This window comes from Rhinopithecus roxellana, chromosome 14 (genome assembly GCF_007565055.1).
Source record: "Rhinopithecus roxellana isolate Shanxi Qingling chromosome 14, ASM756505v1, whole genome shotgun sequence".
NCBI classification, from domain to species: domain Eukaryota; kingdom Metazoa; phylum Chordata; class Mammalia; order Primates; family Cercopithecidae; genus Rhinopithecus; species Rhinopithecus roxellana.
In genome coordinates this window covers 21,495,070-21,519,196 of record NC_044562.1, presented here as the reverse complement: position 1 = coordinate 21,519,196, position 24,127 = coordinate 21,495,070, and the positions used below count along the sequence as shown (strand labels likewise).

The window sequence follows — 24,127 nt, the reverse complement described above, 5'->3', positions numbered from 1 at the left end:
TGTTATTCAAATGCTGGCACTACCCTCTGTAATACAACTTCCACTCCCAACTCAACCCTCTTTGCCCCTCCCGGTTCTTTCTTCTGGTGCAATGGGACCCTATATAAGAACCTTTCCACTCAGGCCACTATAACCCTACTGTGTCTCCCTGTCACGTTAGTCTCCCAACTAACCTTGCGCACCCCTGCAGAATTTTCCAGGTGGGACTCCGCCCCTTTCTCTAGACCAAAAAGAGCTATATTCCTCCCCCCAGTAGCCGGAGTCTCACCATGTCCTTAGTTGCTGCAGGACTAGCCGGGGGAGCTTTAGGTCACTCCCTTATCAGCACTGCAAAACTCTCTCATCAATTCTCCATAGCTATGGAAGCTTCCACCGAATCCCTTGCCTCATTGCAGAGACAATTGACTTCCCTTGCCCAAGTTACTTTACAAAACCGCCGTGCACTAGACCTGTTAACAGCCGAAAAAGGAGGGACCTGTCTTTTCCTCAGAGAAGATTGTTTTTTCTACATAAATGAATCTGGACTCGTAGAAACGCGAGTTCAACAGCTACATAAACTCAGCCTAGAATTGCAGAAACAACAATTCACCTCTGCGGCCAACAGCTGGTGGAATTCCTCCATGTACTCCCTTCTAGTGCCCCTCATAGGACCATTCATAAGTATGCTTCTCTTACTCACTATAGGACCGTGTATAATAAACAGATTAACAAACTTTGTGAAAGAAAGACTCAACACTGTCCAGCTTATGATCCTGAGAGCCCAGTACCAACCTGTACTCACCAAGACTTCCGAGTCAAACATATAAGACCCAAGATTGGCTCTCAAGATACTAGAGAGAGGGGGGAATGAGAAGTGGAAAAATACTGAATATCAGAGGTCAGAAAAGTCAGGAATATCAGAGGTCAGAAAAGTCAGGAAACTCCCCTTAATGCTAAAAACAACAAGGTTATCTGGAAAGTCCCTAGCAGGGCAAGCGGCCGTTTGTGGTTTGGTCAAAGGGCAGGAAAGCGGCCGTTTGTGGTTTGGTCAAAGGGCGGGAACCAATGAACAACTGACTAATGTTTAACTTTAAATGTCAGCCAATTGTAAACCTACAACTGTACAAATCCCCAGTGACTCTGTAACTTGCTGTAACTCGTTTGTGTCTGACTATAAAAGACGGCTGAACACCGAGCTCGGGGTCTCTCCCTAGGATCTGATACCTAGCTGGAGGGAACCGAGTTCGAACTCGAAATAAAGTGAACCCTGCCGCTTGGCTTTGTCTCTGGACTCTGGTGGTTGCTTTTGGGTCATCGCGGGTCTGGGCATTACAGTGTGTGTCCTTAGAGTGTGACCATTTTCCCACACTCCTTCAGATTTTGGGAAGTATTTTCTTTATCTATAATTCCTAGGGAGACATTCATCTTTTTCATAGTCAACATCCATCCAATAAATATTTATTAAATAATGACTATGTGTGGAGCCCTGGCCTACATGCTTAGGGTACCTGAGAGAATCAGACACAGTTCTTACAATTTAATAGAAGGAGTAAAAGCCTCAATGGGTAAGTTCAAAGTTGTGTTGTAAGGGTCAGAGTAGATGGGGATTTCAGTGTGGACACAGAGGGAGCTGTGCGGCCTCCTGAGCCAGGGAAAGGTGTTCAGGAAAGACTTTCCAGAGGGGTGACGTGTGCATTCCAGGCAGAGCGAGCAGTCCTGGTAAATGCTGAGAAGTGGTGTGTGCCTGAAACTCAGGTGGCTGTGTGATCAGAGCAGAACTTCCTGACCCTCCATGTGGTGCCATGTGCAGAATATGCAAATGTGGATTTGCAGCACACTGAGGGGAGCTGCCTGCTGTGCATGGCCAGAGGCGATGGGCAAGGATCCCTGCTGCTGCCCAGCTGCCTGGGTTAACAGTGTCCATGCCTTAGCACACCTATAGCCCATTCAAATTCAGATCACAGGGTGTGAGCAATTAAAGTGGGAGAGGCAGGCAAGGGTCATATTATGCAGGAAGTTATATACTATGCTAAGGAATTGGATTTTATTTTGCAGGTAATGCCATACTGTTGAGACTTTTTGGCTAGGAGATGGTATGATCATCTGTGCTCTTTGGAAAGATTATTTTTGTGCAGTGTGAAAAAGAAATGGGAGGGTGGTAAGATCAACGTTATCGGCCAGTTGGGGATCTTGCTGCAATCCAAGTGAAAAATGATGAAGGCGTGTTGTAAAGATAGATGAAGAGAATGTGAGTAGAACCTGGTTACTAAGTAGTTATGAGGCATAAAAGAAAAGGGGAACCCAGGATGGATTCCCTGATTTTGTGCTTGCATGATGGGCAGTGCCATTCACCAATTCTGTGCATAAAAGAGGAGGAACAGGTTTGCATCGATATGACTTTTGTGTCTTAGATTGATATATGCTGCCTGTGTGATAGCCAAACAGAGGCATCCATTTAGCAGTTGGCTCTTTGGGGCTGGAACTGAGCAGTGAGGTCTGGGAAAGAGACTTGGATGCATGAGTCACTGGTATCTGAGTGGCAGTAGAAACCAATGAGCAATTGAAATTGCCCAGAGGAAAGGGTAGAGTGTGGAGAGGAGACTGACAGAATCTTGGGAGGATGGAGAAGAGAGAACTTCAAATGATACAAAAAGAAAAAAGAAAAACAAGAAGAAAGAGAGGGAAACTAGAGAACAAAGGAGTCAGTGCTGCAGATGTCAGGGAGGTTAAGTGGGATGACTGACCAAACCTGGATTGGACATTTAGCCAGAGTGGTTTCAGAAGAGTTGAAGAGTGAGCAGAAGATGGACAAAAATGATGGTAGACTGTTTCCCAAGAAATTTGGTTGTAAAGGCAGAAGAAGGGTAGCTAAGAGGGGTACATAAGGTCAAGGGAGGATTTACTCAAACATATTTACAGGTCGCTGAAAAGCATCTAGTCTAGAGGGAAGGAAAACTGGTGGGCGCATCTCCCCTAGGTGTGCAGGGAAGGGGGTCTTAGAATAGGTGGAAGGATCCCTCTGCATCTGAGACTGAAGGGAAGGAAAGTAAGATTCAAGTGGGGAAGTTCCTACCTGACAGGAGAGTTTTCCTAGGGAAGTGGCAGGAGGCCAGCTTGTCTGTTGAGGGGGGGTGAGAATGGAAGTAGAGGCAGGAGTGGGGAATGGGAGAATGTATGGAGCCAGAGGCATCTTAAACAAAGTAGGGAATGGTGCTGAGGACTCTGTTGAGGACAGAGGCATAAATGAGCAATATCAGTAACTTTCTGTGCAGTTCTCTTAAGCTATCTTGGCTGGGTGATGAGGCAGGGAGGCAGATGATTGGATAAAATCCTTGCCTGATAAAAGTTAATGTTAAGAGTTTGTACGAAAGGTGCATCAGATAGATAGGGACTAAGAGTGTCGAGGATACTGGCAGGAGTGATGCTTCCAGGGTGTCAGTTGAATGGGGAGGATGGACCAGGAGAAAAGGCAGATGTCTCAATGAGATGAAAGATCTTCTAGGGGAGGGGAGTGGGAAGGGAAATTGTGACCCTGGATTGGTGAATTGGTGGTGAATCTTCTAGAGAAGATAATACCAAGGTCCATGGTGTGGCCATGGGAGAGACTACTAAAGAGTTGTCTGGGGCATGGGTCTGGGGGAAATGGATGGATTGCCCATGTGAAGGCCACCTAAGACTTGGCATTGAGACTACAAGCCAGTAGTCTCTTGATGAGTGAGGGGCAATGATTGGAAGGACTGTGGTGACAGCAGCAAGGAGAAGGAGAGCCAGATAGCACGGATCTTAAAGGAAGTGGGCTTCACTTTTGTTCTTGCTCTTCTGTGGTCTGGAAGTGGCGAAGGGAGCCAGTGCCCCTCCAAGCCTGAGCTGGGTGCTGTGGGAAAACAAGCAGCCTCTTTTCAAGAGGAGGACTCTGAAGGACTCAACCTGGGGATAACAGGTCACACATATGTGGTGTTTTGTACAAAGAATTAGGCTGAATCTGGTAAGGTAATTGCATCTGGAAAATTTTCTGTGTATAATGAACACTTTGAAACTCTAGCTTCCTAAAATTTCTCCCATTTCATGTAATTTAGGTGTGTTTATCATTTAACCCTCAAAGCACATTGGTGGCGACTGGAAGTATGGACACAACAGCCAAATTGTGGAACATTCAGAATGGCGAGGAAGTTTGCACCTTAAGAGTATGTCAGTAATGTTAATAAGCCTGTTATTTGTGTTAATTCTTATTTGTGTTTTTGTTACAAAATGAGCTCTAAGTTGTTGAGTTGCTGGTTTTCAGACTGTAGTGGTGAAAGGGTATTCCCACTGGTTTCCTGGCTATTCCAAAAGACTTGGGTGGAGGTGCTGGGAAAGTCCAAGGAGCTTTTTATTTTGACTAACTTTAGTCTGCAAAACACATTAACTATAGCTTAGAACCCATCACCATCTCTCTGGCTAAAAGGAAAGCAGGTGGAGGCTGGCACTTTTGGAAGAGGCAGAACTGGAGAACCATGCCAAGAGAATCTTTAAAGCAATGACTGTGAGCACACTCTTCCCTGCCCGCTGCTCTTTGAACCATCCTTATCACAAAGTCTGAAATGAGAGAGGGGCAAGTGACCAGAGGGAGAAGGTCAAAGGGCTCTGCCCACAGAGTGAGTGCTGGTGGGGTGTGCTCTTGTGTGTCACCACCATGCGCCCAGCACCTCCCTGCGACCTGCCACCCTCCCCTCCCCTTCCTCCCACCCTCCCCTTTCTCCCACCCTCCCCTTCCTCCCACCCTCCCCTTCCTCCCACCCTCCCCTTTCTCCCACCCTCCCCTTCCTCCCACGCTCCCCTTCCTCCCACCCTCCCCTTCCTCCCACCCTCCCCTTCCTCCCACCCTCCCCTTCCTCCCACCCTCCCCTTCCTCCCACCCTCCCCTTCCTCCCACGCTCCCCTTCCTCCCACGCTCCCCTTCCTCCCACCCTCCCCTTCCTCCCACCCTCCCCTTTCTCCCACCCTCCCCTTCCTCCCACCCTCCCCTTTCTCCCACCCTCCCCTTCCTCCCACGCTCCCCTTCCTCCCACCCTCCCCTTCCTCCCACGCTCCCCTTCCTCCCACCCTCCCCTTCCTCCCACCCTCCCCTTCCTCCCAAGCCAGCCCAAGTCACCGCAACAAAAATAGGGCGACCCTATGTTGTACTCATGGGAACAGCTGGATGGGAAATTCAGTTTCCTTGTCCTTTCAAAACTGTAAATACATTTGTAAAAACATGATTCGTTTCCTCAGAAAGCTTTTTCTAAGAAAGTTGAAACATGGACTGAGAAAGAAAAAATTCACCATTTAAAGGTAACAGTAATGGCTTTTCTTTCTTGAATCTGAGAATCTAGCATTATTAGTGTAAGTATACTCTTTCTGTTCTCAGTTCTTTTTTTTTTTTTAAACAACAACATTACTATCTCTTCTTTCAGGCAAATGTGCAGGGAAAGGCCCCATTAATGCTGCACTTTCAACTAAAATGACTCCTTTTACAGACTGCCTAAGAGCACTCGAAGGGAGGCGTCCTGCGTGGCACACCTGTCTGCGCCAGAGAGTGCATTTGTTTTGCGTACTTAGAATTCTAATATTCAACTACATGTTTTTGTCCTTTGAAATCAATCAGAAATATCCAGTTATAAATCAACTTCTCTATTTCTTTGTATTATTTAAAAATATAATTATGTGAATTTACTAAAATAGTGAAGGAATCAAGGGCTATACGTACTCCACCCAGGATCCCCTTACCAGAGTTCCAGAATCTGCTGTAGAGAGGGGTTTCTTCCCATTGTCTCACAGTTTGATTCACTAGCACTGGACAGTAACGAGCTGAAAGTCAGGCCAAAGGCAGGAATTTATCAATCGATTTCATGTCAAGTTATCCTAATAATTTCCTTTTTAAAAGTAATTAGTTTTATTTCATACACTGTTTACTTTTGCACACCATGCATTATTAGCCCATGTAGTCCCCAGCTCTGTAGTGTTTCCGAGACAATGTAAAGGACATCCTCTAGTTTCCCCAAACACAACCTCTTTCTTTTGTTTTTAATCAACATTATTAAGTTAAATGAACTAGCTGTGCGTAAGTCACTAATTTTAGTAAACTTACAGGATTGTGTAGCCATTACCAAAACCTAGTTTTCAAACCTTTCCATCACCCCAAAAAGAACCCTGTGCCCATGTGCAGACACTCCCCATCCTCACCCCAGCCAACCGCTGACCTCCCTTCCTAGAGCTCGGTCTTCTCCAGCATTTCCTTTTAGACTATGATATTGTACACTTGCAGAAATTGTTTTATCTGCTGGTATACTTGGCGGTATCTGGTCTTTTTCTAGGGACATTCTGGCGAAGTCATCTCCTTGTCATTTAACACCTCAGGAGACAGAATCATCACGGGGTCTTTTGATCATACAGTTGTAGTGTGGGACGCTGATACTGGAAGGTAATTCTTAGTTCTTAAAAATTGTTTTAACCTGGATCAGGGGGTTCAGAAAACCCTCTGTTATTTATTAGCTTAAGCTGTTCTCTATTAACTCTGCTTTGGGTTCCATAAAAATAGGACATATTGAAAATGTAAATTCATTCATTCTTTAATGATATTTCTGATTCACAAAATACGTGCATCCTTGGAATTTTGAGCAAATAATGACAAACAGCAACATAAAAGGAGAATGTTAGCAATAGTCTGGTTACATAGCTGTTATTTATTCCATGGATAATCAAATTTCAATGGCTTGTCATTATGTTAGGCATGAATATCATGTATAAATAAAACTCTTAGTTAATTTCCCAAATTTAATTTAGTCCAAGAACTTTAACTTCCTTCCTAATGCTTTTTGGTCCTAGTTGCTAGGAAGTTAACTATATTAGCATATTTGTGTTGGAAAACTACTCTTGGATTTGTCTGTGATTTAATAGAGGGGCTAATTATCAGGGGTGCCGACCAAGATGTATGCAACAAGAAATGACAGAGAAAGAAGGACCTTTCAGTTGACGTGTGGTTTCTGAACAACCAGGGTGCACTCGTCTGGTATAAGAACACTTCTCATGGCCTTTACTATTTGTTACCCATTTCTTTTTGAAATGTTGCCTTAAGTAGCATTATTTTGATAGTTTAAAATCTAAGTACATTTTTGTTGAAATGAAATTATTATTTATTTATTTATTTATTTATTTATTTATTTATTTATTTATTTGAGATGGAGTCTCGCTCTGTCGCCCAGGCTGGAGTGCAGTGGCACGATCTCGGCTCACTGCAAACTCCGCCTCCCGGGTTTACACCATTCTCCTGCCTCAGCCTCCCGAGTAGCTGGGACTGCAGGCGCCCGCCACCTCGCCCGGAGAATTTGTTTGTATTCTTAGTAGAGGTGGGATTTCACCGTGTTAGCCAAGACGGTCTCGATCTCCTGATCTTGTGGATCCACCCGCCTCGGCCTCCCAAAGTGCTGGGATTACAGGCGTGAGCCACTGCGCCCTGCCGAAATGAAATTATTAGTAGTTTCTTTTTGAGCACTAGTAAAGCCGTATTTGTTTTGTCATCAAATATATTATTTTATAAAAACCAAAATTTAGATTAGCTTACACAGATGGGCTTGGCCTCATTATTCATGTGCATATACTGAAGTAAGATATCTTTCATTAATTTTAATTATTTTTGCGTTGTAGGAAGGTACATATCTTAATTGGTCATTGTGCTGAGATTAGCAGTGCCTTATTCAATTGGGATTGCTCTCTAATATTAACTGGCTCTATGGACAAAACTTGCATGGTGAGCTAAATAAATATATATCTTTGCTTTATATTGTGTCTATACTCTTTACTGTGTCAGATATCCACTGTAACATTAACAAATTTCAAAGGTGATATAAAATTAAGATATTAATTTACAAATAATAATTGGTAATTTTTAAAATTTCAAGTTTTGGATTTTCCAAATTTGAAGGAATTGTGATGTAGTAAAGCAATTTGAATTTCTTCAAGTATATTAAATATCTTATTTGAGAGGGCATTTTATTTTTATTTAATATTCCACTGTTCATTTATAGAACTTCAATTAGTAGAGTGACCCTCAACGAGCCTCAAACACAATGTTTCCTTGTCCCTAAGTTTCTATACTTAAAAAATGGTTACTAAGAGATTATACTATGGAATTATCGTTTGTTTATGTAACAGATATATTACAATTTTATAATGTACTTTTCATTTTCTGACATTGTAGTTTTATATGAAGCTCCTAATCATTTGATGTCCTTCCTATAAAAAGAGCAAAACTCTTCACCAACCAGTAAAGCATACACGCTGAGATATTTTTTCTTTCTTTAATGTAGTGGCAGATTCTAAATGTCTGACTTTGGTTTTCTCTGTGACTAGGGTGTGCCTTCCTTGATGGTTGGCTGTGGTCTCTGGTCATGAATCAAAGTAAATCTAACTGAACATGTGAGAATTACACAAGTAATATTTGCACAGTTACTTAACCAGGCATAAGCATGTCATGAAGACCACTGGCCATCCTCACACTTGAGAAAGAAAGTCATAGTCTTTTTTTTTGTTTTTTGTTGCTTTTAATTGTAGCTGTGGGATGCTACAAATGGAAAATGTGTGGCAACCTTAACAGGCCATGATGATGAAATACTAGACAGCTGCTTTGATTACACTGGAAAGCTTATTGCAACTGCTTCAGCTGATGGTATGTGATCTGTTCATGTTTTAATTTTTGGAGAGTTTTATGCTTTGCTGGATGACCATGCATGATTCTACACTATGGGTCATTTCTTTGATGACCAGCCATGATTAAAAACCATGTCTCATCTCTGTGGTGACCATGTATGGCACAATGGTATGTCTATATCATATAGCTGATAACCACATGTAATGTGTACATGTAATACAATGTAAATATAAATGTGTAAATGTAATACAATGTCTGTGTCACCTGCTAGATAACCAGGTATATGAGGTCTTTGTCATCTTCTTAATATCTGTATATGATGCTATATGCTGGGTCATCTCCATGATTATTAGTATTATTATTATTTTGAGATGGAGTCTCACTCTATTGCCCAGGCAGGAGTGCAGTGGTGTGATCTCGGCTCAACGCAACCTCTGCCTCCCAGGTTCGAGCAATTTTCCTGCCTCAGCCTCCTGAGTAGCTGGGAATACAGGCATGCACCACCATGCCTGGCTAATTTTTGTATTTTTAGTAGAGAAGGGGTTTCGCCATGTTGGCCACACTGGTCTTGAACTCCTGACCTCAGGTGATCCACCTGCCTTGCCCTCCCAAAGTGCTGGGATTACAGGCATGAGCCACCGTGCCTGGCTTCCCTGATTATTATGTATGATGTTACCCTATGTTGGCCTTGTCAACTTAATTGCCATCAATGGTGCTATAATCTCCCTTATAACCACATGTGCTGTTCCACTATGTCTACCACATTTTTGTGATAAGCATACATGATGCTATGGTATACATTGTCTCTTTGATTACCACTGTGATTCTACACTATGAGTCATCTTATTGATAACCATACATGGTACTATCCCAGGTGTGCTTCAATCCTGTGACAGTCACATGTGATACTACACTATATCTGTCATCTCCCTGTGGCTCACATGTGACATGATATTGTGTCTGTCTTATCACCCAAGGATCATGTTTATTTCTACACTGTATCTGCATCATCTTGTTGAAAGTTGAATATTATGCTACACTGTGTTTTCATCTACTCCTTTAAAACCACATTTGATGCTGGGCCATATCTACATCATATCCTTGATAATCATATATGATGCAAAACCTTGAGTCATCTTGCTGACAAATATGTATGATACTAACTCTGTGTCCACATCATCTCATTGAAGCCACATGCAATGCTATACGACATCTTTATTCTCTCAGTGACAACCATCTGTATTGGTGTACTATGCATGCGTCATGTCCTGGATAACATTTTATGATACTGAACAAGTCATTCCCATGACAAACATATATGATGCTGTATTATGTGTCGTCTCTTTGACAACCACATGTGATGATTCATTGTGTCTGCACTATTTCCCTGGCAAGTATTTATGATGCGACTCTATGGCTGCAGCATATTCCTGACAAACATGTGTTAACACTATACAACTTCTACATTATCTCCCTGACAATTTCCTGTTTTACACTAAACTGTGTCTACACCATATCCTTGATAACCACATGGTACTATACTATGTCTCCATCATCCTATGTCTCCTTGTCATCCTATGTCTCCAAGCATATGTGATGCTATACTAAGTCTATGTTATATCATGGCATCACATGCAATGCGTGATGCTATTCTATGAGGCATAGAATATGAAGTATGAACTATGTGTCATCTTCCTGAAGACACAGATGATGCTAAACTACATCAATACCATCTACCTGATGACCACGTAAGAAGCTACACTAAGTCTATGTTATCCATCTGATGGCCACATATGATGCTATATTTTATCTATGTCATGTATCTGACTACTATGTTTTAATTTACACTGTGTTTGTTATCCTCTTTATAATAATGTATGATAGTATGTTATATCTTTATCCTATTCTTTATAACCATGTATGATACTGTTCCATATCTTAGTATTTCTTAGAAATCCATGTATGATACTATAGTATTTGTACCTCATTGCCCTGGCCAACATAGTCTGCAGGGTCCACTATATCACATCGCCACCTTTAGAAAGGTGGTGATATTTTATGTATATATCCTATTGGTTCTGTTTTATACATATATATATATCCTATTGGTTCTGTTTTATACATATATCCTATTGTATTTTATATATATATATCCTATTTGTTCTGTTTTATCCTATATATAATTTTATATATTTTATGTATTTATATATTATATATTTATATATTTTTATATATTATATATTTATATGTTTTATACTATATTTACTATACGTATAATTCTGTTCATACTTTATATAAATATATAACCAATAGTATATAAATACACACACACATATATAGTATGTAACCAATATTATATAAGTATACACACACACATATTTATATATGAAGGCTGAGAAGTCTTGCGATATGCCATCTGCAAGCTGGAGAATCAGGAAAATCAGTGGTGTAATTCAGTCCAAGTCTGAAAACCTAAAAACTTGGGGAACCAATAGTGTAACTCTTAGTCTGAGGCCAAAAACTTGAGAGAACTGAGGAGGGCACTGGTGTCAGTCTTGGAGTCTGAGGATCTGAGAACCAGGAGCTCTGATGACTGAGGGCCAGAGAAGATGAAGATGGATGTCCCAGCTCCAGAAGAGAGAAGAATTTCATCCTTCCTCCACCTTTTATTGTATCTGGGTCCTCAATGGATTGGATGATACCCGCCCACATTGGTGAGTGTGGCTCTTCTTTACTCAGTCTAACACCCTCACAGACACACCCAGAAGTAATGTTTTAACAACTACCTGGGTATCCCTTAACACAGTCAAGTTGATGCATAAAATTAACCATCGCAATGCCACACTGTGTTTGTGTATAACCTGTTACCCACGTATGATACTATACTATATGTGCATCATCTCACTGATAACCAAATACATTGTCATGATGTTTCTGAGGTATCCTAAAGCATGTGTTATGCCTATCTTATTCTTTGGTGGTCATATATGATGTTGTACTATGACAATTTCCTTGATGATCATGTATGATGCTATATAATATATGCGTCGTGGCCAGGTGTGGTGGTTCATGCCTGTAATTTCAATAGTTTGGGAGGCCAAGGTGGGAGGATCGCTTGAGGCCAGGAGTTTGAGACCAGCCTGGGCAACATAGGGAGACCCTATCACTACAAAATATTAAAACAAAATTAGCCAGGTGTGGTGGTGTGCACCTGTAGACCTAACTACTCAGTAAGCTGAGGAAAATAACTTGAGCCTAGGAGTTCAGGGTTACAGTGAACTATGATTATGCCACTACACTCCAGTCTGAGTGATAGAGTGAGACCCTGTCTCCTTGATGAATATATTCGTTAATGAACACACGCACACATGCACACACACCCCCCTCATATTCTAGACAGCCATATGTGGTGTTACATTGTTTGAAATATATTGGACAACAATGTGTGATGTTATATTATTGCTATATCACCCCTTTAATAACCCCATAAGATGCTATAATATGTTACTTTATACTATTTCTGTGTCATATTCGTAATAACCATTTATTACACTAGGCTACAATTAATCTCCAGGACAAACATATATGATACTACACTATGTCTGTGCCATTTGGAAAACAGGGTATGATGATACAATATTTTTGTGTTACTTCCCTGATCACTTAATTTATGATGCTGCAATATGTCTGCTTCATTTTCATGATAAGCACCGGTGACATTACAACATATCTGTGTCAAATCCATGGTATCTTCATATGACACAAAATTATATGTCATCACCCAGATACCTTTTTTTTTCTGCATCCAATCATCTATGAGACCCCGATGCCTTGTATGGCACTATGCTATGTGTCATCTCCCTGATAACGTATGACACTGCCCTGTATCTGCATTATCTCTCTGACAACCTAAGTAAGCTTATACTATTTTGTGAGCCATATCCTTGACAATTGTATATGAAGCTATACTATGTCTCATCATGTTCTTGACAATGGATGAAACTATGCTGTGCTTGCATATATTTAAGAATCATGTATAATTTTATATGTATGTGTGTATGTATACACACATGTTTGTACACACATGTGTGTATATATACACATGTATATACATATATACATGTATCTATATGTATACCCATACTATGTATATATACACACATACATACTATGTGTATACATACATATATATGTGTGTATATATAATACATATACACGTGTATATATCTAAAATTATACATGATTATATATTATGTATATATATATTACATTCTGAGATACTGGGAATTAGAACTTCAACATATGAATTTTAAAAGGACACAATTCAGCATACAGTATCACATATGACATACTGTGTATTTGCTTCTTTTGCCTGAAGACTGCATATTATTTTATGTTTTTATAATCTTCTTGAAGCCACTTAAATTACACTGTAACTTCATCATGCCCTTTACAAAGGACTGTGCTACACCTTATGGGTGACATGGCCTAGTTATTTAAGGATGATGCTACAATATATTTACTTTGTCTCCCTGATGATCATTTTATTTGTAAGAACATGTTTTCATCCTCTCCTTGGCAACAACTTGTAATTCTCCGCTATGTCTGTGTCATTGCCTTGATAACCACATGTACTCTTTCTGCATCATCTTTCTGACTACCACATATGATGTGGTATAGCATATGTCTTATATCCCTGATAGCCACATGTGATGCTGTCTTATCTCTTACCTCTCTGTAGGACCTTTATGAGATTACACTATGTCTACGTCATCTCCCTGATGGCCACAGATGGCAGCTGCATTACATGTGTGCCATCTCCCTGATCACATATGCCCCTACGCTGTCTGATTCATCTTTCTCATGACCATATATCCTGCTTCACTATGTGTAGATCCTTTCATGATAACAGTTTTTGGCTCTGTGCTGTGTCTGTGTGTGTCTGTGTGTCTATACTGTGCTACACCATGCTCTGCTCTGCTATGCCATACCATACCATACTATACTGACTTATGTGTGTACATTGTCTTTTTTGGAACCAAGTATAATGTTACATTCTGCCTCATCTCCATGGTCAACATGTATGATGTTATGTGATATCGAGATCACCTTCTTTCTCTTTTTCTTTTTTCTTTGAGACAGTCTCGCTCTGTCGCCCAGGCTGGAGTGCAGTGGTACGATCTTGGCTCACTGCAACCTCCACCTCCCAGGTTCAAGCGATTCTCCTGCCTCAGCCTCCTGAGTTATGTCACATTCTTGGTAATCATGTATGATGTTATCCAGTGTGTTGTCTCTTTAATCACTGGATGTGATGCTAAACTATGCCCGTGTCATCTGCTGTCAACAATATGTTATGCTACATACTGTGTTCCTTATCTTCTTGATGATCATATATAATGATGCACTGTCTGGTATGTCTGTTTCATATCACTGGAGGCCTGGACATTGCTACACTTTGTCTTCATCATCTCAGTGATGACCGCCTATTGCGCTTCATTTGTATTCTTCATTTCCTTGAAAACAGAAGTGTTTTCCTATGTCTGTGTCACCTTGTTGAAAACCACACCTAAGCTATACTGCTGTCATCCCCTACCTGTTAATCATGTAGGATGGTATATTCTGGGTTATCTCCTTGGTGATCGTATAAAAAGCTGCCATATGTCTTCAATGATAAACATGCTAATTGTGGACTGTGCTCTTATATGTTTGCATCTGTGTGTCTTAGACAACTATGTGTGCTATAATATCATGCCAAATCTCCTTGGCAACCATATGTGATGCCACATTTTGGGTCCTATCACTGATGGTCATGTTTGGTGCCCCAAGACATCTGCATCATCTCTGACCGCTATGTGTTGTACAATATTGTCACTGCGTATAGCATCCTAAATGCTACAAAGGAGCATGTAACATTTGACAAGCATGTATATTGTTAAACTATTTCTCTGTCATCTCCTTTACAATCACAATCGTGTATGAGTCTGTACTATATCTGAATCATCTCCTAGATAACAAAGTGACGTGCAATTTTAGGATTCATCTTTCAGAACCACACATGAGAAGATCATCTTCTTGATAATGATTTGTGACACTATCCTTTGTTTGGGTTATATTGTGTTAAAACATGACTGCATGATATCATTCATATCCACATGTGATGTTATACTATGTGTACTTCATTTCCTTAAAAACTATAGATGATATTATACTAAGTTATCGCCTTTGTAACCATGTGTTATACCTCCCTATTTCTGAGTCATCACCTTGATAACCACATGTGACATTATGCTGTCCCTTTCATCATGGGTAATGTTTTTGTCCTTGGTAACCACATATGATGCCTGCTGTTTATACGGACCAGCTCCTTTGTGACATTTATGATGCCATAATATAAGTTATTTCCATGAGGAAAACCTACAGTGCTACATTTGTGTAAGTCATCTCCTTGATATTCATGTATAATGCTATCCTATGTGTTATTTTAAAATTACCATATGTGATGGTACTCTACATGTACATCATCCCACTGATAACCATGTGATACTGTAAGTGTATCATCTCCTTGGAACTAGGTATGGTTCTAAAATCAATCTTTGTAGAGTCCTTGTACAACACATATATCCCTGCACTATGCCTATGTCATGCTCTTGATGGCCACTAGTATGCTACAGTGTCTCTGTCATCTCCCTGATCATCATGTATGACATTCAACATGTCTACACCTTCTGCCAGAAGACAGTCATCCTATCTATTTATCTATCTATCTATCTATCTATCTATCTATCTATCTATCTATCTATCTATCATCTATCGAGAGTCATCTCTCTCTCTCTTTCTTTACATTAGGTCTACTCATGTTCCTAAAGGCCTTTATAATGCAACAATATTTCTGTGACATTTCTTTGATAAGCACATAGGACATCACATCACATTCGTGTCTACCTCATTTACTTTATAACCATGAGTGACACTGTACTATGTCTGCACCACCTCCTTGATAAACAAATATGGTGCTATACTGCATCTTCATCATCTTTATAACCATGTATGATCTTGGAACCTGGTCTTTTCCCTGATCCCGTACTGAGGATTATCCTATATTTTGGGTCATTTCTCTGACCATAATGTATGATGCTACAATATATCTACATCGTAAACTTGATAACCATGGATGGTGCTATAATACTACATGCACCATCTCTTTGATAACCACAAACGATGCTCTACTATGTGTACCACATCTCCTTTACAATCATTGATGATCTATGTTATTTGTCACCACTTTGATTACTACTTATGATTCTACATTGAGCCATCATGTTGATATCCATATATGATGCCACTCTGTGTCATCTCTTTGAAAACCGTGTATGATGTTACACTCTGTGGACCTTACATCCAAGAAGACTACATATGATGTTACACTAGATTATGTCATCTCCCTTATCCCCCCATTTGGCATTATATTGTCTGTCTTCCTCATCTCACTGATGATCACTTATGAGGATACATGATGTCTGCTTCACTGTCTGCATTAATATGTATTGTGCTACATCTTATCAGAGTCATCACCTTGAAAACCACCCATGATGCTACATGTTTTCATCACCATCTTGAAATTTATGCTGGATTCAATACAATATCTGTCTTAGATAATGTTGCACTAATGTATGTCATCCCTTTGCCAATCACATGATATGTTTGCGTCATTGATAATCATATATAATTCTAGGCTATAGCCCACCATGACAACCACATACCATGCTATACTATGTCTGTATCACCTTTTAACATACTACATATGTTGTCACATTATGACTTTTTCACCTTGAGAGCCATGTATGATACTGCTGTACTATGGCTAAACTTCCTGATGACAGTGATGCTACATAATGTCTGCATCATACCCTTGACAAAAACATATGGTGCCACACTCTGTCTGCATCATAATTTTATTAAGTATGTGTTATGGTATAGTATTACTGCGGCACGCTTTGACAAATATATGATGCTCTGCTTTAATTCATGTCATGTAGTGATGTAAACTATATTTGCATCCTTTACTTGATGACGATATATGATGCTATACTATGATTTTATTATTTCCACAATATTCTCAAATGACAATCTATTATGGGTCATCTTTTTGATGGTAACATATGGTGTTACTCTATGTATGTGTCATCAAGTTAAGTACCATGTATATGCTATTCTATGTTTGCCTCTTTTTCTTGATATCCATAAATTATGCTAATTTATGGATCAGTTTCCTGATGACCATGTTTGATGCTGGAAGATGTCTGCATTATCTCTTTGAACATCAAGTGGGATTAACACTATAACTATGTCTTTTCTGCAATGACCCTGTGTGATGCTAAACTATTTATGTGATGCCTCCTTGACAATAACCTCTGATAATCATCTCCCTGAAAATGATGTGTGATGCTGTAACATACCCTGTCTGTAGTAAATCCTGTGATACTAGACTCTATTTGGGTCTTCTTAATAACATTGAATATATGTACTATGTTTCATCTCACTACTCCCAGTTATTATGCTACAATATAATTGTCTCCGTCAACCATATGCAATGCTATCTTATGTGTCATATCCTTAATAGCTGTATATAATGCTACACTGTATCTACTTCCTCTTCTTGATAACCACATGCAATGTTATACTATTGTCTATATCATGTCTTTGAAAACTCCTTATGATATTGTGCTGTAGTTCATCTCATTTAGGACAGTTTATAATGCTACAATGTTTGTGCCATCACCTTAAAAGTTACATATGATTATACATTATTTCTGCATATGTTCACTATAGCTATTTTATCAGTCACATATTTCTAATAAACATCTGTGACATTTAAACCTTTCTGATTTCCCTGACAACCATGTATGATGCAACATTATGTCTTCATTGTCTTACTGAGACCCTGTATGACTATTACTCTGAAAATAATATACTGCTACACTATATCTAATATGTAATTATCTCCTTGACAACCACTTAGGGTTACATACCATGTCTGCATTGTTTTTAACAGCAATACATGAATTTGTACCACGTTTACATCAATTTTAAAATATCTATGCATGATATTATGAGTAATCTCACTGATGACAGTATTTGAGGCTGCAAGATATCTGTGTTATCACCTTGATAACTATATGTGGTGCCACACTATATGTGCAAAATCTGCTTGAGAAGTACATATGATGCTGTTATGACTGCATTATTTCTTTGATAACTATGTATGATGTTTAAACCAAGGTTGTTCTCTTTGATAGCCACATATTATGAATGTCCATGTGCATGTCATCTACTTGAAAACCAAGTATGATGCTATACTATTTCTCTGTCATCTCCTTGATAACCTTGTAGAGTGCCATACTATTCTGCATCATCTTCTGGACAATTACACATGATAATCATGGATATATGTCATATCCATGATGGCCATGTATACTATGTTATTTGGGTATCATCTTTTATAGTCCGCATATGACCCTACACAATGTCTCCATTATTTTCTTGATGATCATATGTGATGCTACACTATGTCTTTTTCATCTACTTGAACTTGACAATGATCACACCTCAGGCTATACTATGTCTGCATTATCTCCTTTAAATCCTCATGTGATGTACAGTATGTCTGCATTAACATTTGGACTCCTGTGTAGGTACTACTATACATCCGGATCATCTTATTGATGATCATGTATGATGCTATACTGTGTATGTGTCAGCTCCATAATTCTGACCTATGTCTGTATAATCTCCTTGTCAACAATGTATGACACTATACTATATCTGCATTATCTCCTTGATAACCACATTTGACCCTACAGTACATTTATGTCATCTCTCTGACCACATGTGACACTAAGCTATGTCTGTGTCATCTCCCTCATGGCCATGCATGACATTACTTTATGTCTACATCTGTGTTGACCACATATGACACTACATTATATCTGTGTCACCCCCTGTGATATGTGTCATGCTGAATTATGACCATGTCATTGCTTGGCAATCATATATGAGAATACATTGTGTCTACACTATCGTCTCTTTGACAGGCACATATTTCTGTCTGATTCCCCTGATGACTACATTCCTCTGATTCTTCCGATTCCTCTGATGACTGCATGTGGTGATCGACATCATGTCTGCATAAACTCCTTGACAGCCTTTAAGAGATTCTGGAAGTTCATCCATTCACTAATGGACAATTTAAGTTGTTTTTATATCTTGGCTACTGTGACTAATACTGCAATGAGCATGAGGGTGCAGATATCTCTTCAAGTTACTGATTTTATTTTCTTTGGATATGTACCCAGTAGAGGGATTGCTGGATTGTATGGTAGCTCTATTTTAATTTTTTTTGAGGAGCCTTCATACTGTTTTCCATAATGGCTGTATCAATTAGCATTCCCACTAGCAACATTCAAGGGTTTCTTTTTCTCTACACTTTTGCTAACGTTTTAAAATCTCTTGTCTTTTTGACAATAACCATCCTAAGTGCAGGTGATATTTCATTGTGGTTTTGATATGCATTTCTCTAATGATTAGTGAAAGGAGCACCTTTTCATATGTACCTGTTGGCCATTAATATGTCTTCTTTGGAAAAATCTATTCAGGTTCTTTGCCCATTTTTATTTTTTGCTATTGAGTTGTGTGAACTACATTTAGGATGTTAACCCCTTATCACATATGTGATTTACAAACGTTTTTTCCCATTTCATGGGTTGCCTTTTCATTTTTAAAATTATTCTCTTGGCTGTGCAGTAGCCTTTACTTTCATGTGGTCCCACTTGTTTATTTTTGCTTTTGTTGCCTGTGCTTTCGGTGTCATGTCCAAAAAGTCATTGCCAAGACCAATGTCAAGCTGCCTTTTATATTGTCTTCTAGAAGTAAAACAGTTTCGTATCTTATGTTTGTCTTTAATTTATTTAGGGTTAATTTTTGTAAATAGTGTAATATTCTTCAGCATGTGGATATCCAGTTTTGCTAGTACCATTTATTAAAGAGATTTTTCTTTCTCCATTGTGTATTTTTGATGCCTTTGTTAAAGATTAGTTGACCATATATGTGTGAGTTTATTTTTAGGCTTTCTATTGGTCTATGTGTCTGTTTTTATGCCAGTACTATTTTGATTACTATAGCTTTGTAGTATAGCCAAGATATGGTAACAACCAAAGTGTTCATTGACAGATAAATGGATAAATAAATGTGATATATATATATAGTAAAATACTTTTATTTTCACCATAAAAGAAGAAAACATTGCCATTTGTGACAATATGGATGAGCCTGGAGGATTTGAGTGAAATAAACCAGACACAAAAGGACAAAATACTGTATGATATACTTTGACATGGAATCTAAAAAAGTTGAACTCATGAAGATAGAGTAGGAGGGTGACTACTAGGGGTCAAGGGGTGGGAAAAATGGGGAGATGTTGGTCAAAGGGCACAAACTTAGGTTATAAGAGGAACAGGTTCTGGGGTCTCAAGTATAGCATGGGTGGTGGTGGATGTGCTAATTAACTCAATTTTGATGTCATTACACAATATATTTGTGTATAAAATCATCATCATCAATTTGAGTATATGTAATTTTTGTTTGTCAAAAACAAACATTTTAAAAAAGTACTTATATGAAATTTTTTTAGACAGCAGTTCTTCTCTTTTATTCAATATAATGATTGTATAACTACATTCCCTGTATGCCTCAAAATCTCTTATAAAGGTCAATATTTGCTGGATAGACAAACTTGGAGTTGCAGAACTTAGATATGTGATTTGCTGGCTGAGGGGTTATGAGCAAGGTTTTTATTTTTATTTATTTATTTATTTTTAAATTTAAGTTCTAGAATACATGTGCAGAACGCGCAGGTTTGTTACATGGGTATACATGTACCATGGTGGTTTGCTACACCTATCAATCCTAGGTTTTAAGCCCTGCAAACATTAGGTATTTGTCCTAATCCTTTCTGTCCCCTTTCTCCTCTTGCCCCTACCCCCGGACAGACCCTGGTGTGTGATGTTCCCCTCCCTGTGTCCATGTGATCTCATTATTCACCTACCACTTACGAGTGAGAACATGCAGTGTTTGTTTTTCTGTTCCTGTGTTAGTCTGCTGAGAATAATGGCTTCCAGCTTCATCCATGTCTTTGCAAAGGACATGAACTCATTCTTTTTTATGGCTGCAAGGAAATTTTTGGATACAAAAATTCTGGCTAAAATGGAAATATCTTGTGACTAACATACTTTTAAGCAGTCACATATCCTTTATGTTATAATCAGGTGTAGAATTTTATTGGTGATTTATTGTAATTACACAGTATTTCATTGTCTCCTTCAAAATTACATTTGCATGCTTGCTGTCTTACTCACGAGGACTTTTCAAAGGTGATCCCTTGCTCATACATATAAGTCTTCCTTATACCCTAGAATGGAAATATCCTGAGGCTGGAGGATTTAATTTTTTTAAATAACTATTTACTTTTTTTTTAATCTTCTCATAGATCCTGGCTTTTAGTAACCATACCTTAAGTGTAATTAATCCACCCCTCTCATTTTAAATATCATTATTGATAGAAATAATTTACTCAACAATATGTATCAAAATATCTACTTTGTGCCAGAATTGTTTTAGGAATATGGGATATTTGAGTGAACAAAAGAGATAGGGATCCCTGCCTTCATGGAGGTACATTGTGAAGAGAGAGGCAGACAATATGTAACACCATACTCATATCTTATATAGAATGCTAGATTACATGGAATGTTTGACTGCATAGAATGTTAGAAGTTGGTTCACACTAAGGGGGGATAAAAAAGGTAGAATTAAAGAATCAGGATTCTTAGGGTGAATGAGAATAAAATCAAGCTCAATTCTAGTTTTATTTTCTCTATAATCTGATATTTGCTCTGGCCGTGATTCTATTCTTCCCTTGTTTGGTAAAACATTGCTTTGAAAATATCTTTTTTTTTTTTTCCTTTTGCTTGCTTTGTAAACTTCTTCTCATTCTAGGAATGAGAAGTCTTTCTAGGAAGTCTTGATGTTTAGAATGATCTTTTTTATTTATCTCCGGTGTTTGCTCCTAATTCCCTTCTTAAAATTTAGATATCATCTAATAGTTACCTGTGCAGCAACATCTATCTATGTATCTATCTGTCTGTCTGTCTATCTATCTATCTATCTATCTACTTTTTCTTCTTCATTGGAATTATTCTGAAGGCTGATCATTTTTTTGTTTCTTTAGTTGTATCCCTATCTGTAAAAAAATTACAGTGTTTCAGGCCATATTATTTCTGAGTTTTCTGAAGTTTAGAAATATAGTTTTATAAAATTTAAAGTGTAGATCTATGCAGGACATTCTCTTTCATGTTATTGACTCTGAAACCAAATTGGTCACTTCCCTTTGAGGCTTTTGAAATGTCCAGCTGAATTTCAAGTTATATGTTTTTTAATTACATTAATTCTAAAATGGCAAGTTTTATCATTTTTGTACTTCCTCATGAAGTTGACATTGTCAGAAAGGGAAGTAAAAAATTTATTACAATATTTTACTTTTCTCTGGATGCAAATCAAGTACCTACAATTTTGAATCCTTGCTATATTTTACTACTATGTAAAGCTATAATTAGAGATTTAAAAAAGCAGTCTTCATCTGGCAAGGCAAATTATAACTTTTCTTCTAACAAAAATTTTACTACTCATGTTTTTCTCTTTCAATATTTATTTATTTAACTTATTCATCCTTTACTTATAAGGAAATGTCCATAGTACTTACTCCATCCATTTCTACATCCATCCATCCATCATCCATCCATCCATCCATCCATCCATCATCCATCCATCCATCCATCCATCCATCCATCCATCCATCCATCATCCATCCATCCATCCATCCATCCATCCATCATCCATCCATCATCCATCCATCCATCCATCCATCTATCCATCCATCCATCATCCATCCATCCATCCATCCATCATCCATCCATCCATCCATCATCCATCCATCTATCCATCCATCCATCCATCCTTCATCCATCCATCCATCATCCATCCATCCATCCATCCATCCATCCATCCATCCATCCTACAGCTATTTATTGAATGGCTACTACAGGCTTGGCACTTTTAGTTGCTGGAGGCAGAGCAGGAACAAAGTGTTCGATTAGGTTTTTCTGTGGAAAAGGGTTTTTGAAGCCTGTTTTTTACCTGTTGAGTAGCGGCTGATGCTCCTTCTTGGGATGTTCCTTGTGCACCTTGCAGAAACTCAGACTCACACCTAGTGTATCATGCTGGTCTTGCTGCTTATTTCATCACCTGCCTCTTGAAACTTGCTCTAATTCCTCTTTTTCTCTTAAAGGTTTTTCTTTCTGGATTCCAGTTTCTTGCTCTCTTTTCTACCTTGGAATACATTATTTGTTCTAATCAGCTCAGGATTACTGGGGAGCTCCCTCTCGCCCTCTCCTGCAGTGGCACCAGCAGGCATTTAGAGTATTAAGTATCCGGCTCTCACCACTGGCAAGAAGATGAACTTAGCACAGAGCTCGTGTGTCAGGGGGATAGATATTTATACAATGCAGGGTCTTTTATCCAAAGTTCTGTATTTAAGATGAATTTATATGTATCCCCACCCCTCTCAAAAAGGAACAGCAAGAATTTTCAGTGCTGCCACAAGAAAATGCATTGCCAAACTGGAAGGCCATGAAGGTGAAATTTCAAAGGTGAGTTGCTTTCTCATTTGGAGGAGTTTATTTACTTTCAAAAAATAAAGAGCAGGGCATGGGTGCAGTGCCTCATACCTATAATCCCAGCACTTTGAGAAGAAGAGGTGAGAAGATTGCTTGAGGCCAGGAGTTCAAGACCAACCTGGGCAACATAAGGATACCACATCTCTACAAAAAAACAAAAAAAGTCAGCTGCGTGTGGTGTCACACATCTGTAGTCCCACCTACTCTGGAGGCTGAGGCAGGAGGATCGCTTGAGCCCAGGAGGTCAAGGCTGTAGTGAGATGTGATTGCACCACTGCATTACAGCCTGGGTGACAGAGCAAGACCCTATCTCAAATTAAAAAAGCAAAAAGTGCATGCTTATTATGAATAGGTCTACTGGAACTGAAGTACTAAGATTTGTTCAATTGTCTCATTTTTTTTTCTAGAAATCACTCACCTAAAGACTTTATTTTTAACTGTGCCCTCAAACTTAGCATAATAATGATTTCTAAAACCTCTTAAAAAGTATGGAGCAACATTCTCTTCCACTCTCAGCAAAATATTTAGTTAGCTGAAAATACTTAATACAGCAATTTAAGGAGCGTGTAAAGTGCTCTTCCTGTTCCAGTAAACACATAAGTTTATGTTGTGCAAAAAATATGCTGTGCAGCGAGTGTCAAGTGTTCTGTAAGTTAGATGCAATTGAGAAAGTAGTTCCTGGAAATACGTAACACCT

The 24,127-nt window shown here is 38.9% G+C and overlaps 1 protein-coding gene across 1 annotated transcript in view; it reads left to right on the top strand.

Annotated features, from left to right (window-relative positions):
* The window catches only part of DAW1 (dynein assembly factor with WD repeats 1), a 66,007-nt gene that overhangs the window by 37,127 nt on the left and 4,753 nt on the right, over positions 1-24,127 (top strand). Inside the window, exons 7-11 of the mRNA XM_030915933.1 lie at positions 4,056-4,163; positions 6,312-6,418; positions 7,642-7,744; positions 8,548-8,662; positions 23,327-23,403. Coding sequence (XP_030771793.1) covers positions 4,056-4,163; positions 6,312-6,418; positions 7,642-7,744; positions 8,548-8,662; positions 23,327-23,403 — 510 coding nt within the window. The remainder of the gene's footprint in view (positions 1-4,055; positions 4,164-6,311; positions 6,419-7,641; positions 7,745-8,547; positions 8,663-23,326; positions 23,404-24,127) is intronic.